Here is a 14,769-nt window from a genome sequence, read left to right as displayed (position 1 = left end):
ATCTCATATTGCAAGTTGTTATTTTCTTGTACCTGACTAATTTATTTATATGAACAATGTTTTTTATAGACCACTTTGCAAGATATAAACAACACTGGTCCAGAAACACTTCCTGTTTCAGTTTTTAACTGTTTTCTTTATTTCACATGTAAAGAACAAATCTTAAAGATGTTTGTTTAACTTTTTGATTCAGTTTTATATGTTCTGTTGGTTGCATTTTATCCCAGCTTTTATGTAGTGTTAAAAAACTGAAACAGGAAGTGCTTCTGGACCAGTTTTGTTTACATCTTGCAAAATGGTCTAGACCCATGTTTGTGGTTGTTATGAGCCTTTTTAATCATCAAAATATTTATTAGTGGTGATTTCTAAGGTGTATATCACTTTTTATATTGCGCATTTGAACAAAGCCCGAATTCTTGAGCATTTGGTTTATCTGCAGTTTTAGTGTTATAAAAATGAAAATTGCTAAAACTAAATAATTAGGAAATTGCCAAATTTCAATCAGTAAAGGCAGTGTTTATATAAGGTTTTATATTCCCATCTATCTTTGAAAGTGGTAAACAGATTTATTATGCTGTCAAAAGCAAGTCCATAAGCAAGCTCCTAAAGTTAGTTTAGAACTACGCTATCTTTCTCTCTTATGTTTTTGTTTGTTTGTTTGTTTTTGTTTTTTTGGTGAATTGTCAGAAACCCATCACAGTATTTGTTATTTTTTTAATCAAGCTAAACCATAAAAGTCTCCATTCCATAACTGCTAACAAACAGAAAGGCTTAAGTGTCTAACAGTTAAACAGTACAATGTTCTTAGCTTATTATTTGCGTGAAAGCTTTTTCCCGCTGTGAACTCTGAATAGTTCCTTTTAGACTCTTCAAATGTTCTGTACTTTCCAGACAGAGTAATAGATTACAAGCACTCAAGAAAGCTTTGGAAGTTAGCAAGCCCAAACCGATGCAAGTTTTTGTGTGTGTTTGAGACAGATATTTAAACAGCACTCCATAAATCTGACTCCCTGTGGAGAAGTTATATGAATTCTGAAGCCGATCAGAGAAAAGTCATTCAGTCATTCTCTCATAAGCAGGTCACCCTTGCTGACGGCCAGTAAGAAAGAGTCCGGCTTCAAAGAAGTCCATGGAAACTTAAGAGAAAGCTTATTACAGTGGAAGGCTGCAATATTAGCAATAATGGCTGCCTACTTGTTGGATCCCGGCAGGTTTATTCTCTGATCACCAGGGCCTGGATTCCAGTAATCTGTATTTGTCACTCAAAAATACGTAGAACTTGTACGGATGTACCTCAGATATACAAACCATAAGCATTGCTTGATTGATGTTGATCACTTAAGCTTCACTTTCCTCGTTTCCAGACAGCATGACATTTATGGAAATATTGCATTGGAATGCTCAGAAGTAGATGAAGAACCCTTCTGCGTGTGCCCTCTTGACTTCATTGTTTTCTTGCTCATTCAGAGCTCTGTGATCATCTCTCCCCAACTGCTCTAATGTTGATTAAACATGCTCAATCGGCTGAAACGCTTTTCTTGTTATTATTGGCAACATGCTTTTTGCTGAAGCTCATTCGGGTAACTGCATTTAAAGGGGCATGCTGCTCTTCTCCGCTGCTTGCAACAGAAGAGCACACCTTTGTTGCTGTTCTTCTCCTGTAAGAGACATGCTGCCCCCAGTCACTTCTATTTCAGAAGCTCCTTTCCAAAAACCTCTGTCTTGCCTTTTCTTCCCACATTTGATCACATTTAGACTCATGAACATCTTTAATGTTTGGGTCATTCAACTGCCCTCACACCAACATGTTTTCACTGTTTCACCATCTTTAATCCTCCCCTTATTATACCCAGCAGGGCAGTGTATTTTCCAATCACGTACTGGCTCATTGGAGGGCTTTGTAGGGCTGCGGTGCCGGAAGGTTGACATTAATAATGTGATTGTGCTTTGCCCTCTCTTATCCAGAGGTGGCAGAGGGCAGGCCTCCTCCTGCTGCTGAGAGAGAGAGGCAATCAGCATTTAATCTGCAAGACTGATTAACTTCTCATTACAATCAGACACACACACACACCATGCAGGCACTCAGACACACAAATTCATGTACAAATGTACGGGGCCGCACACAGACATATGCACGCAACATACACTCTCACACTCCAGAGGTGGATCTGTGATTATGCTTTGGAGATCAAGTCAGGCCTATTTAGGCAGCTCTTGCAATCAGTATTATTTATGCATTTCATTTCAAACTGTTTGTAAGGAATATTGCAATGACAAGATAATAATGGCTCAAGTGTCATGTCACGGTCTTTGCTGAATCACCTGGCTCTCTCTCTCTGCTCAAGTGGCATTTCAATCAGATACATTTTGATTGTGAATAGAGTAAAGAGCATTAAGGAGCAGTTTTTCGTGTTAGAAACATGAAAACTGCTTTAAATCACTGCAGTTTTAAGGAGAAAGTACTCAGCAATGGTGTTGACTTATGACTTTGCACATGGTTTGTCTTAAAGCATATTAAAAACACCAAATAGACATTACTTAAACATTAAAAACCTGATTTGCACCAAAGGGTTTTAGTAAGCATGTTGTATAGCTAACACAATGTCAACCAATTATTACATTAGCAATCAGTGAATATATATTTGGCAATGACTTGAGTGCAGTTTTCAGTTTTCTCCAGTTTAAATATCAGATCATGTAGAATACATATAAAACTCTTTTTACTCTCCTTCTCTGACAGAAAGATGAGCACACAGTTTTGAGTTTCTAAACCATGCTCCTTACAACCTTGGGATACGCACAAATAATTTCAGAAATGTCAGTTCAACTGAGGCGTGTAAATAAAGGCCTCTCTGTTGACACCTCATTTGAATGCTGAGCAGATGACCTCTGCATTTATGAAGGTCTAGAGGAGAAACATGAAAATTCTCAGCAGAGAACCAAATCCAGTCCCGTTCTTCAAACATGAGTGCACTTGCAAGCTGAATAACAAAATGATGGACATATTTTATGCCTTCAGAAAAATGTATTTCAGTTTCATTATTGAGATCTGCTCAAACATTACTGATGGGTAACAACAACAAAATAAAAGGTCATGTTATTGTCTAGATTTTTTAATTCAGATTTAACAACCTGTTGTCTGTAAAATACTTGAAGCTAAAGAGTTTTTGATATTTTATTCTTCCAGATTGGAGACAGCAGTTAGCCTCGCACCCAAAGATGAAGAGGAGAAAGTGAAAACGAAAGACACGGTCACAAAAAAACATGAGAAAAATGGACACACAAAACGCAGAGGAAGTAAACGCCACAGTCACCGTCGAGCTCGCAGGTCTGTATCTTCTAAAGCTGTTCCTCATACACACATCTTCCATCAAAGACATTTCAGTGCTCAAGAGCAAACACTTATACAAAAATAAACTATTTGTATACTCTCTGAAAGTAAAATAGCTGATTTAAACCAACCTTGAAGTGGTTGAAAACAGCATGTGCTGTTGAAACCGTTGTACAATTTAACCATAGAACCTATAAAGCTATTCAAATGTGAATTTTATTTTGACCCCAAAGACGATCAAACACATGGAAATAAGCTTCTTCCTCACTCTGTAAGAATGAATTAGAAACCCCAAACTTTAAAGCATGGCAGGCACAAACACTCTTATCTCCTTGCCACAGTGTAAACATTCAGGTGTTGCTGGAGTTTTTTAACACGGGTATCTTTTATGGGGTCCTCTTTCTTCCCATCCACAAAAATTCAAACTCCACCTAGTGAAAGGAATTGATTCAGCAATGGATTCTCAACGGCATAATTCCACCGATACCTTCAAAGTGTGCGCGATAACACGGGCCAAAAGCAGTGCATCATTATGCAAAACAGGACGGACGCCAGATCAAGTGTTATCTTAAACATGCTAATCTCTCTAGTTGAGTTCATGCTCAGTTCTCTGCCAGAAAACAGCAGATACAAACGGCTGAGATTTTATAATCAAGCTCGCAACTGCAGCTAAGCAATGCAAAATCAAACAATGTTTAAGTCAGATCAAGCTAAACCAGCAAAATCCACAAACAGCTTTCCTTCATCTGTACAACTAAAGAATCCGAAATCACGTACATAGCATATTTTCGACATGCTTACTTATCAAAATAAAATAAACATCTCAAATTTGAATTAGTATTATTGTATAGTGCCAATTTCAGTCTCAATAATCTGACATTTAAATAGAGGGCTTCTGTCCTTTTGGGATGGCCCTCCTATTTAGTCTTTTTATTAGTCTTGACAGTTCTTTTGACATCCTTCGGAGTGTGTTAGTAGTCAAAAGCATTATGTGGGATCTTTTGCTTGCCCTGTTTTCTTTTTTGTAACAAGCTTAAGCCTCTCAATTTTAATTTTGGGAAACATGTTTCATTTTTTTCCCCAAATCTGAAAGGTACAGTGCTGGCCATGTAAACTATGCTGAAGCTCTCAGTGAAATGTCAGTTATAAATGCTGACAGCCTTTTAACTCTCTAACCTTGTCTATTCTCCGGAGTGTGTCAGTGCTCAGTCTAACTCACAAGACCACCCTCTTCTGACAGCTGAAGTGATGGTGGTCATTAGGGGTATGTCTGTTACCTGTGCGCCTTCAAGGTCAACTGAAACTGACAGAAAGACTTTAAAAGCTGGAGAGAAAACCCAAAAGCTAAATAAAAGGAATAAATTGGCACATCTGAGACGTGAAATTGATCAATTGCCTCAAAAGTTATGAATTGCTTCTAAAAAGAGTTTGATATCAGAGCTGATTGGAACTAGGGCTGTCATGATATCAGATTTTCACTACACAAATGTTATGAACAAACGATAACACACAATAATGATAATAAAACAATATTTATAGGAATTTTGGGAAAAGTAATGCTAATGTAGATGTCTCCTCTGACATGATTTTGTGCAATACTGCCACTTGCAATGTTGAAGGGTCACTGTCACTGGAATATTTTGACAGTTTCATATGTGTATTATTTACACAATATCAAGTATCACAGCTGTTGTCAATATTGCAACACGCATATTTGGGACTGATCAGGGCCCGATTCCCCAAAACATTAAGTCGTTTTTAACCTTAACCTCTCTTAACATTATGGCACGATTCCCGACACATTGGTACGCCCAGTATATCTTCTGTAAGTCACACTTTCGTAATGTTGGTCTGGACCATTCGTAAGCTCTCTCTTAGCGTTGTTTGAGCTCAAGACGCTAGTTGCGGCCACTGTGCAGCTGTCTTTAGAAATCAGCGCAGCGCAGTACAAGTCAAACTATGGTACATTGTTGGGGCTCTACAATGATTTCATGTTATGGACATTTTAAGATGAAAAATAAAATATGTTAAGAAGAAGCTTCCTAAGGGACACTTCAGGGAACACACTTAGAAACATAAACAACTTCTGTGAGACATATCTTTTTGAGTCTTCTTAGCAAGCTAAGAGTGAGTGTTATCGGGGAACCGGGCCCAGAGCTGAACTGTAGGCTGACAGAAGTCCTTAGGGGAGCATTTTTCTCTGTACATTTTTTTAAGGATAGTTTATTAAATTTTTATTCAAATCAAACTCAATTCAAACACACCTTTATTCATTGAAAGGCTAAGGCATAGACCAGAAATGCAGGTCAGCTGTAGCTTTTTTTTTAAATGATTGCAGAATTGAATTTCCCATGCATTTGATACAGTTTAAGAAATATAGAATCGGTTTGGTATGCAAGTAAGACAAACATTGTTACAAAACAATTATCCACCAGGGTTAAACTAAAAACCAAAACATTTTTAATTACTTAAAATAAAATAAGCATTAACTGAAAAAAAATTTAACAATCTTAATTTAACATCAGCTAGTTGCCAAAGTAATATTCTCATTTTCATTTTGGGTGCTTTACTAGCACTTTTGGTTCACACACAGATTCAATTGACGTTAGAGTTCAGTTCATTTGGATGATGTGAACACTGTTTTCCAAACTTAGGTGTGCACTCGCAAACCATAGCCGAGTCCACATAAAAAGGTTGGTCTGGGGTACGGTTCATGTGAACTCAATCGAGAAAATTAACCACTATTGTTGGCCTATGATTTGATAAAACTGTGTTTGTGTGTGTTCTCTCTGACTTTCCTGTCAATCGTGACTGACAAACTGCGATCAGAGAGAATGTATATCTAGTTTCTGCTGGATTCCCGCGTTCTTTAGAACATTTGCAGTACATGTGTGGTAGATAGACGCAAATGCCGTTATGTGCTAACACTATGAATACAAAACCAAAGGTCTAAAAACCACAATATAAAAGGGAGGAATGCATTTTGCCACCTTCTCCTTCATCGTCATTACAAAGCAAAAACCCTTAGTTTATCTTGATGTAGGCCTACTAAAATAACTAAAACTGAAATGAAAATTATTAGAACTATATATATATATATATATATATATATATATATATATATATATATATATATATATATACATATATATACTATTGTATGTGATATGAAAAAAAGCGCCAGTCGTCCCGCTAGCAGGACGTGACAGTTAATTAAACCTGCTTCAGATAACCACAACTTTTGTTACAGACAAACGATAAAAGAAATAAAAACGGATTTGGAAAGGGCTTGAACCCAGCTTTAATGTGGTCTCAAAACCTGTAATATGTCAAATTTCACCATGTGATGGGTTTTCCCTGATCACATCACATATATATTAAAATATATAAAAATGACAAACAACACAACAAAATTACTAAAACTTATTTAAAACTTATTTTCAAAATTACTAAAACTTAGTAATACAATAAAAAATAAAATATAATAGTATCTTAATGATAGGCCTACTAAAATAACACTGATTTATTTATATTGATGTGCACTTATCTTGTATTTCACACATTATTTAGATTTAAGAAGGACAGAAAATTATTACAATCAAATATAAATGGTTTGACAGCCCTAATTTTTTGACTTGTCATTGCTTGTGATTTTTTTTTATCATAAGTTTGTTTAAAACTGCTTCAACCAAATCTCATTTACTCTACCAAAAAAAAAGCAGGAACCAAGATTAACTCTAAAAATCTTTGACTATGGTAGTGTTTGTGTCTGTTTGCCTTTATGCCGAGGGTGTAATGTGAGACAAAGGTTCTTAATTAAGCAGAAATGGCACTTGCTTTTCTGCTAATCAGCTTCTAATGTGTTTCAGACAAGCTAATGCAGCAATGGCTGGATGAGCTGCATTGCTATATCAGACCAAACAGCCTTTTCCACCCTCAGAGATGGAGTAAGCGGCCCTCTCCCCCGCGAGCACATCTGCACGGCCTGCCTGGCTCACCGTCTGTTTTGATCCATCTAAATGACTTCCTCTCAGTGCTCATATTGAATCACTGACTGGCTGGGCAAAGCCAAAGCTACAACAGTCTGTAATTCATCGACTGTCACGGACAGCACTCCCCTGTGTCTATGAAATATTATTATCCTGCTGTAGCTATGTGCCGCAAGAAGCAAATCTCATTGCCGCTGCCATCGTGCTTTTAACCTGCTCCAGTCATGTGCATTTGTCACGAATATCCTGTAAACCATCTCCCACGCTTTATATTTTCATTGCTATTGTCAGATGCATGTCATTCTGACAATATGTGATGTGTACGTGTGAATTATGAAATGCTATTTACTGTACACATATCTTTATGAAGGCAAAGACATCTACATTTTTAGTGTTTTATCCCTCCTACCTTCTTAGGCAAGCTCCTTCGGTCACAGAGCACTTTAAACTTAATATAGCAAGCTAAAATGAGTCTCTTTGATATAAATAGGGTGAGTATCAGAAAATCTGCCTTTGAAAATATTATAGAGGTCAGCTGTTTCATTACATGAGCCTTATCAGTGTCTGAATGGAACAGATTGGGGAGTTTGAAGCATCTAATGGATTTTTTGGGGGGGTTCAAAGGATTATAAGTGATGGAAGGACATTACTTTATGTGGCTAAATAAGATAGGCACAGAGGAATGGTGTTTGCTCATTCAAGCTTTTCAGTCTTTATATTTGATAAATCCTCTTCGTTCAGGGGGTCAGAAATGTAACCTTTGCAATTAGCCCGGAAAATGTCTTAACTCAATCAGCTCGCCTCTTCCCTTCTGGATGAATCGAGAATATTTGTGATTAGGGTAAAACGCTTCACGCCCACTTTTGATTGGACCCTTTCTGTTGTCTTGATGGAATGAGAGTGGTGTGTCATTCCTGCAATCACAATAATAACAGCTGTGCTTTAGTAAACAGATTGAAAATGTGTGATATAAATGTCTGTTGTCTGTGTTTAGTCTCCCTGTTGATGATTGCATTTGAATTGCCTGAGGAAGACTCTCAGTAGTGGATACACTGTGATATCTCTCTGTTAAGCTTAAAATCCTTCCTTGCACTCCCCTCAATGCTATTGCCTTTACAAGACACTTTTGAGGTGACACCGCAGTGCTTTTGAAACGGCACGCATGTCCCACTCAGTTAGGACACGCCATCCATTCTCTCTGGTCTTCTGCTTTGTTGTTGCAGAAGTGTTGCCACTGAAAGTAAATTGATTTTAAAAGCTGCCTGTCTTCTATCTGTCTGAGCATGCTGCTTTCCCACTCTCTCCTTATTGCTGTCTCTTATTTCCTTCCTCTTTAGTCTCTATTTTTCCCTGTGCCTTTTCTGTTTTTGAGAATTTATGTTTTGGGTTACACATTGCTAACCTACAATAGGCTCACTTGAAAAAAACTTCTCTACTCACATTCTTGTAAAACTCCAAAAATGTGGCAGAAATACTAATACTAGTGGCAGAAAAAACCAACAACTTTTATTCCTTTTCACACAAATTATGATTACATGGGCAGATTATCGAGCAACAAATGCTGTTGACCTCAAAAAACTTTTATCGTAGATCGTAATTTATAAAGTAATTTATTTTGCCATTTGCATCACATGATCAACTTCTATGTATAGCTTTTCTGATGTAGTAAACTTGTTCGGTCACTTAGCTGGTACAGAATCGCTCTTATGATGCAGAACACTCGGTCAGTCCTGTTAAAGGTACACTATGCAAGATTTTTTCACCACCAGGGGTCGCTAACCTCTTACAATAAGAAAGGCGTATATTAATGACGTATATTTCGTATTAAGCGAAATTATAGATCTTGTCGTCAGGCTGATGGATCTTTTATGGATGAGTGAATACATTGATGTTTTTAACATTACTGTAGCATGAAGCAGGGCACGATTGCTAGACGTATGCCAGCGCCACACGCAACAAGAAAAAAAGAATAAGGACATTTAATGGTAATTCTACCGAACTACACGCTGAATTACTCACACAGGTCAGTTTATTAGAGGAATTAAACTTGAGGTAACGCAACGCTGTTTCACTTGCTCTAACAGTTTCACTATCACACTAAACGGCATTTGTGTGTGTTGAATGTTGTAAGTTAGGTTGTTTGTTGGCTGTATAAGACTAAGCTAGATTAACATTAGAGAAAAACATACAGATCATATTCTAACTTTTCATCATGTTGAACTATATAACATTGATTAGTTTTATATACATTTATTTGCTTACCTGTTTGCTCAAGTAACATGCAACACTCGCGTCTCTGTCAAGTCGAAGTTAGTCGCGGACGTGGAGCTCTCGGCATCTTGAAAGATGTTGATCTTCGTTCTAGTCCTCTTTTTGTCTTAAAGTCTACTTGCTATGGTCCATAATGTTTGAACAAAACCCTGCTCGGGACGCTCACGCTGTTGAACACGCATAATGGGCATAACCGACCCAGTTGTCCACGTCTGTCGCCATGGTTACTGTTGCAGTACGAGGTCAAACCTGGCGGAAACCGGGGGTAACATGGATATGACGTCATTTACTGGCGACTCCTCACCCCTGCTCTACACTCCCCGTTTCCTTGGTTAAAAATCGCAATTTTCTCATGATTTACAAATAGTTGGAAACATTTGGGATATTGTAAGTAATCAACTAAGCAAAATATATAACATTGGCCTAGTGGTTTTTGGATATTTCACTGCAAAAATCCTGCATATTGTACCTTTAAGCAAGAGTTATGATAAAATACCTGAGAAACTTGTTGAAGCAAGCTAAAATGGCATGGTCGCCTCAGCAAGTGTGTTAACTCTGTTGTTAACACTGTTGGTAAGGTGTCAGGATTAAATGTAGGTGGTACGTTATTTTTAAACATGATAGAGCAACAACCTTTTAGCTCCACTAGCCGGACATTTCATTTCTGAACTGATATTGAAAATGAAATGAAGTTTTGTCAACTCAACCCTGACTGGTCATTTAGCAATGAGTTATTGTCACCCATAAAATGAAAATAACAAACTGATTCTTAAAAATATTTTCTTTTTACTTTAATTTTCCAGTGTGTCTCTTGATGCCGAACTTTCTCCTCGGCCAGTGCCTAGAACGAAAAAGAAGAAGAAGAAGTCACAGAGGAAGAGGAGGAGACACAGGTCAGGCCACAAAACAAATGGTCACATGTGATAATGACCTTCTCTTCTGACCAGTCTACAGCACTGGAAAAGACATGGATTTCAGATAGATAGAAAGATTTCATGCATTTAATGGTGTCTGCTGTCAATATCCAACAACAGTGTTTAACTTTCACAAGTAAGAACAGTAGTGTGTCATGAAGAAGAGCCATTCAAGAAATGTTCTAAGCTTGTTAAGCTTGAATGCATTTACATTTTTTATGTTATTTTAGATGTTATGTTTTCTTGCCATTTGCGTTTTCTGTTAATTTGGAAACACACTCTCTGAATTCCATTCTGTTTAAAAGCTTTTACTATCTTCAAAACACATATCTACAGTCCTTATCATTTTCATATTTTTCTAAAAAGTTTGGGGTAATACATTTTTCACCAAGGCTGCATTTACTGTATTTGATCAACAATACAATAGAACATTAATATTAAGAAATATTATAACAATTTAATTGAATCTATTTCAATATATTTTAAATGGTATTTATCCTTTGAAGCTGAAGAAATAAAAATAAATTAAAAAAACTTTAAAAAAATCTGAATTTTCAGCATTATAACTCCAGTGTCACATGGTCCTTCAGAAATGATTCTAATATGCTGATTTATTGCTCTAGAAACATTATATTATTATTATCAATGTTGAAAACATTTGTGCTGCTTAATATTTTTTTGTGAAAACTAATGTATGGTTTGTTTGTTTTTTGGATTCTTTGATGAATAGAAAGTTCAAAAGAACTGCATTTATTTGAAAATGAAAATCTTCTGTAATAATACCAACAACATAATAATGTATTTACTGTCACTTCTGATCAAATCAATGTATTGAATATAGTCAGTATATGCTGAAAAGGGGGTTTTTAATAACTTTACAAATAAGAAGAGGCATACAAGGACTTCAACTAAAATAATTCAAATTAATATGGAGCACAGATGGAATAATAATAATAAAAATTATTATTGTAGCTCCTTGAGTTTAAGAAAGGCGTGTTATAAATAAAATGCATTATTATTATTATTAAAAAACATATCCAGATTTCTTGTGAGTCATATACTAAATTATTATGAAAGCAAAATTCCAAGATTTTCAGAAATGGAGAAATATTCCTTTAACAGAAAATGCTGTACGTGTTTTAACTACATATGGCTTTATTTGATCTCCCAGATCTCCCTCCTGCAGTCCATCACCTGTGAGGAAGAAGAAAAAGAAGAGCTCAAAGAAAAGGAAGCGACATAGGTAGTGATTGATTTTCACATCAGGTCATGTTTAGAGGTTTGCTTTGAGTATACGCTTTTCTGATGTGGTGTGGTTGTTTTGTCACGACTGCTTTTAAAGTCATCTCTTCTCTGCCTCTAGGTCTGCCTCAAGGAAGGGAAGGCACAGGTACATTTATTTATTTCGTATTTAGCTTGTTTTTATACTCTTTCCTACAATAAAGGGCACAGTTCTTTTTTACACACTACACAAAATACCTGTTGATTATTGTTAAGTGCTTTTATGTAGTTTATGGCTCCCAGAAGATGATTTTATTGCTCAGTGGTTCCTCTCTTTTAGTCCAGGAGATTGAATGGAGAGCTCAGTTATAAATCGTTTAAGTATCCACTTTGTCCTATATGTTTCTCCTAAAATTCCTTAGGAGAGAAAAAAAAAGGTACAATTATTGTACCTCCATTTTCTCTCCATTTAATCACATTGTTGTCTAGCAGAAAAAGCAAGGAAATTTAACGTGTGAATTAACGGGTTTATTTTTATTTAAACCCGATCAATCATTTTTTCTGCTATTTTTACAGTGGATCGAGTCCCAGACGTAAAAGAAAGGAGGAGAAAAAACATAAAAAGAGGTTAGTGATTTCAAAATGTGCCTTATTTAAAACCCACCAGCTTACACTTCAGTTGAAAGTATTCAAGCACTGACAGATTATTGAGTTATATTCAAGTTCCCTCTGAGGTTTATCCTTTAGTGTCAAAGGCTTAACGCATTCTACAGTATAAAGCCCCTGCATGACCCTTCATGCACAAGAGTCATATTTTCTAGATTAGATTACAGTGTATTGACAGCCGCTATAGTGCACCTCTGCTCCTCTCAGAGAGTGCTGTTATTGGCTGCTTTTGTCCTGTGCTCTCTCAAACTGAAGGAGGGCTGGTGCAGTCTGAGATCAGCTCCTCACTGAAGCAGGCGAGCAGCCAGAGAGACAGAAACATGAACCAATTTCACACCGCTAGCCTGCTACACACAGCCAGGGAAGACGTGCCTCGCTGGGCGTCTGATCTTCAAAACCTTCAGGTTTTGTAAAAATCAATGGTTCCCAAGTGGTTTTGCTTCACGACCCAAGACTCTAAATTCTTTGTCCTTTGTAAATGAATTGCACTTCAACAGAAACTGTTTACATAAGCTCATGTTTGTCTTATACTGATGCTGAAATAGAAGCTAAAAAAATTGGTTTATTCCAACTGATGTGATGCTCACCAAGACTGGCTTTTTATCAAAAATAAAGGAGAAATAGTAATATTGTGAAATAGTTAAAAAAAAAAAATATTTTTTTAAAACACAAAAAATAATATATGCATGTATAATTTAATTATCGAAAATCTCTACCCCTGAAAACAATTTTCCTTTTCACAAATTTATGTTAATGTCTCTCTCATTGAATATTTAGTTGTATTCAGAAATATGTCACATTGGATATGTCACTGATTGCTGTTTAAAGTTGACTTTTATGCATTTAGAAGATGTCCCAGGAGGATAAAGTCCTCAAAATATAAAATCGGTAATGTCACTACTGTAATACGTATCAAAAACAACACATAAATGGAATGTACTAGCAATAAAAGGTTTTAAACTACCTGTTTAAAATGTATAAATTTCAATCCATTAAACATGGTCTGCTCTTTTGTTCTGTATGGTTTGTTGGGCAGCTAAATTCAATTTGGAACTTTAATTGAATTCACTCGGCAAACTCACGTGAATCTGCACTCAACTGTCTCCATTTCAGACTCAATTAACACTGTTTTACATGTGCCACATTAAATTATTACACTTCAGAGACAGAGCTCTGACTCTTGCTGGGGTGTTATGTCATGTATTTTATTGTCTCATGGCTTCGTAATTACTCTTTCGCTTACTCCTTTGCTTTCTCTTTCTTTCTCTATCACTGCAATGATAAGATAAATTAAAATAGGAGCTGTAATGGCAGAGTAATGTAAATTCAAATCTTGATGTTGCTGTACCAGAACAAAATAGTATAAATACAAGGTGAGATAATTGATTTATTGCATGCATGTCTATTGGTTACCCTTCAGGTCAAAGAGCCATTCTCATCGACACCGGCGCCGTAAAGCTGAAATTAGGAGTTCCTCCTGCATGGAAAACAGGTATATGTGTGTGACCCTGCAACTGAATAATTGGCCCAATTAAATGTATACTTCAGTGTAACTCCATGGTGGAGTCCAAAACCGAAAGCAGCTGCTATCTAATGATCTAAAAAAAATATATAATAATTTCAGTTACACTTCTGAGTACTGTTCCGTCATTAAAGGAGAAGTTCATTTTAAAAAAAAAAAACTTTTGCTGATAATTTACTCACCCCCATGTCATCCAAGATGTCCATGTTATTCTTTCTTCAGTTGAAAAGAAATTAAGGTTTTTGAAATATAATATTTGTCCATATAATGGACTTCACTGGGCACCAAAAGGTTCAAGGTCCAAATGAGAGTTTCAGTGCAACTTCAAAGGGCTTTAAACGACACCAGACGATGAATAAGGGTCTTATCTAGCGAAACGATCGGTCATTTCAAAAATAAATAAAAAACTTTTAGAAACGTATAAAAAAGTTTTATAAGCACAAATGCTCTGTGATGCGTGTTCGTGACTCTCCTGTTCGACTCCCCTGTTCAATGAATGAAATGACTCGAAAAAAGATTTGTTCATTTTGATGAATGAGTTCGAAACATGAACGAAATGACTCGAAAAAAAGATTAGTTCATTTTGATGAACGAGTTCGAACAGGAGATTCGAACGAGTTCAAACAGGAGAGTCACGAATGCACAAAAAGCTTAATTTCCTTAATACATGGACATCTTGGATGACATGGGGGTGAGTAAATTATCAGCAAGTTTTTTTTTTTTAAGTGAACTACTCCTTTAATCTGAATAACTACACAGGAACAAATGATCCTCTCTTTAGAATCCAAATTCCCAGTAATTATTTTAGAATGATGTAGCACAACTTGAGTTATAAAACCTTACAAAAACCTCAAA

General features: G+C 36.3%; 1 protein-coding gene across 1 annotated transcript in view; it reads left to right on the top strand.

Annotated features, from left to right (window-relative positions):
* srrm4 (serine/arginine repetitive matrix 4) overlaps positions 1-14,769 on the top strand; it is a 53,972-nt gene that overhangs the window by 27,992 nt on the left and 11,211 nt on the right. Inside the window, exons 2-7 of the mRNA XM_039659623.2 lie at positions 3,188-3,328; positions 10,395-10,484; positions 11,677-11,748; positions 11,869-11,895; positions 12,303-12,353; positions 13,813-13,884. Of these exons, the coding sequence (XP_039515557.2) occupies positions 3,188-3,328; positions 10,395-10,484; positions 11,677-11,748; positions 11,869-11,895; positions 12,303-12,353; positions 13,813-13,884 (453 nt within the window). The remainder of the gene's footprint in view (positions 1-3,187; positions 3,329-10,394; positions 10,485-11,676; positions 11,749-11,868; positions 11,896-12,302; positions 12,354-13,812; positions 13,885-14,769) is intronic.

The sequence above is a fragment of the Pimephales promelas genome, chromosome 4 (genome assembly GCF_988280905.1).
Source record: "Pimephales promelas chromosome 4, fPimPro1.hap1.1, whole genome shotgun sequence".
NCBI lineage: Eukaryota > Metazoa > Chordata > Actinopteri > Cypriniformes > Leuciscidae > Pimephales > Pimephales promelas.
Note: the sequence above shows the minus strand (reverse complement) of the source record. Positions and strands in the feature narration are given on the sequence as shown.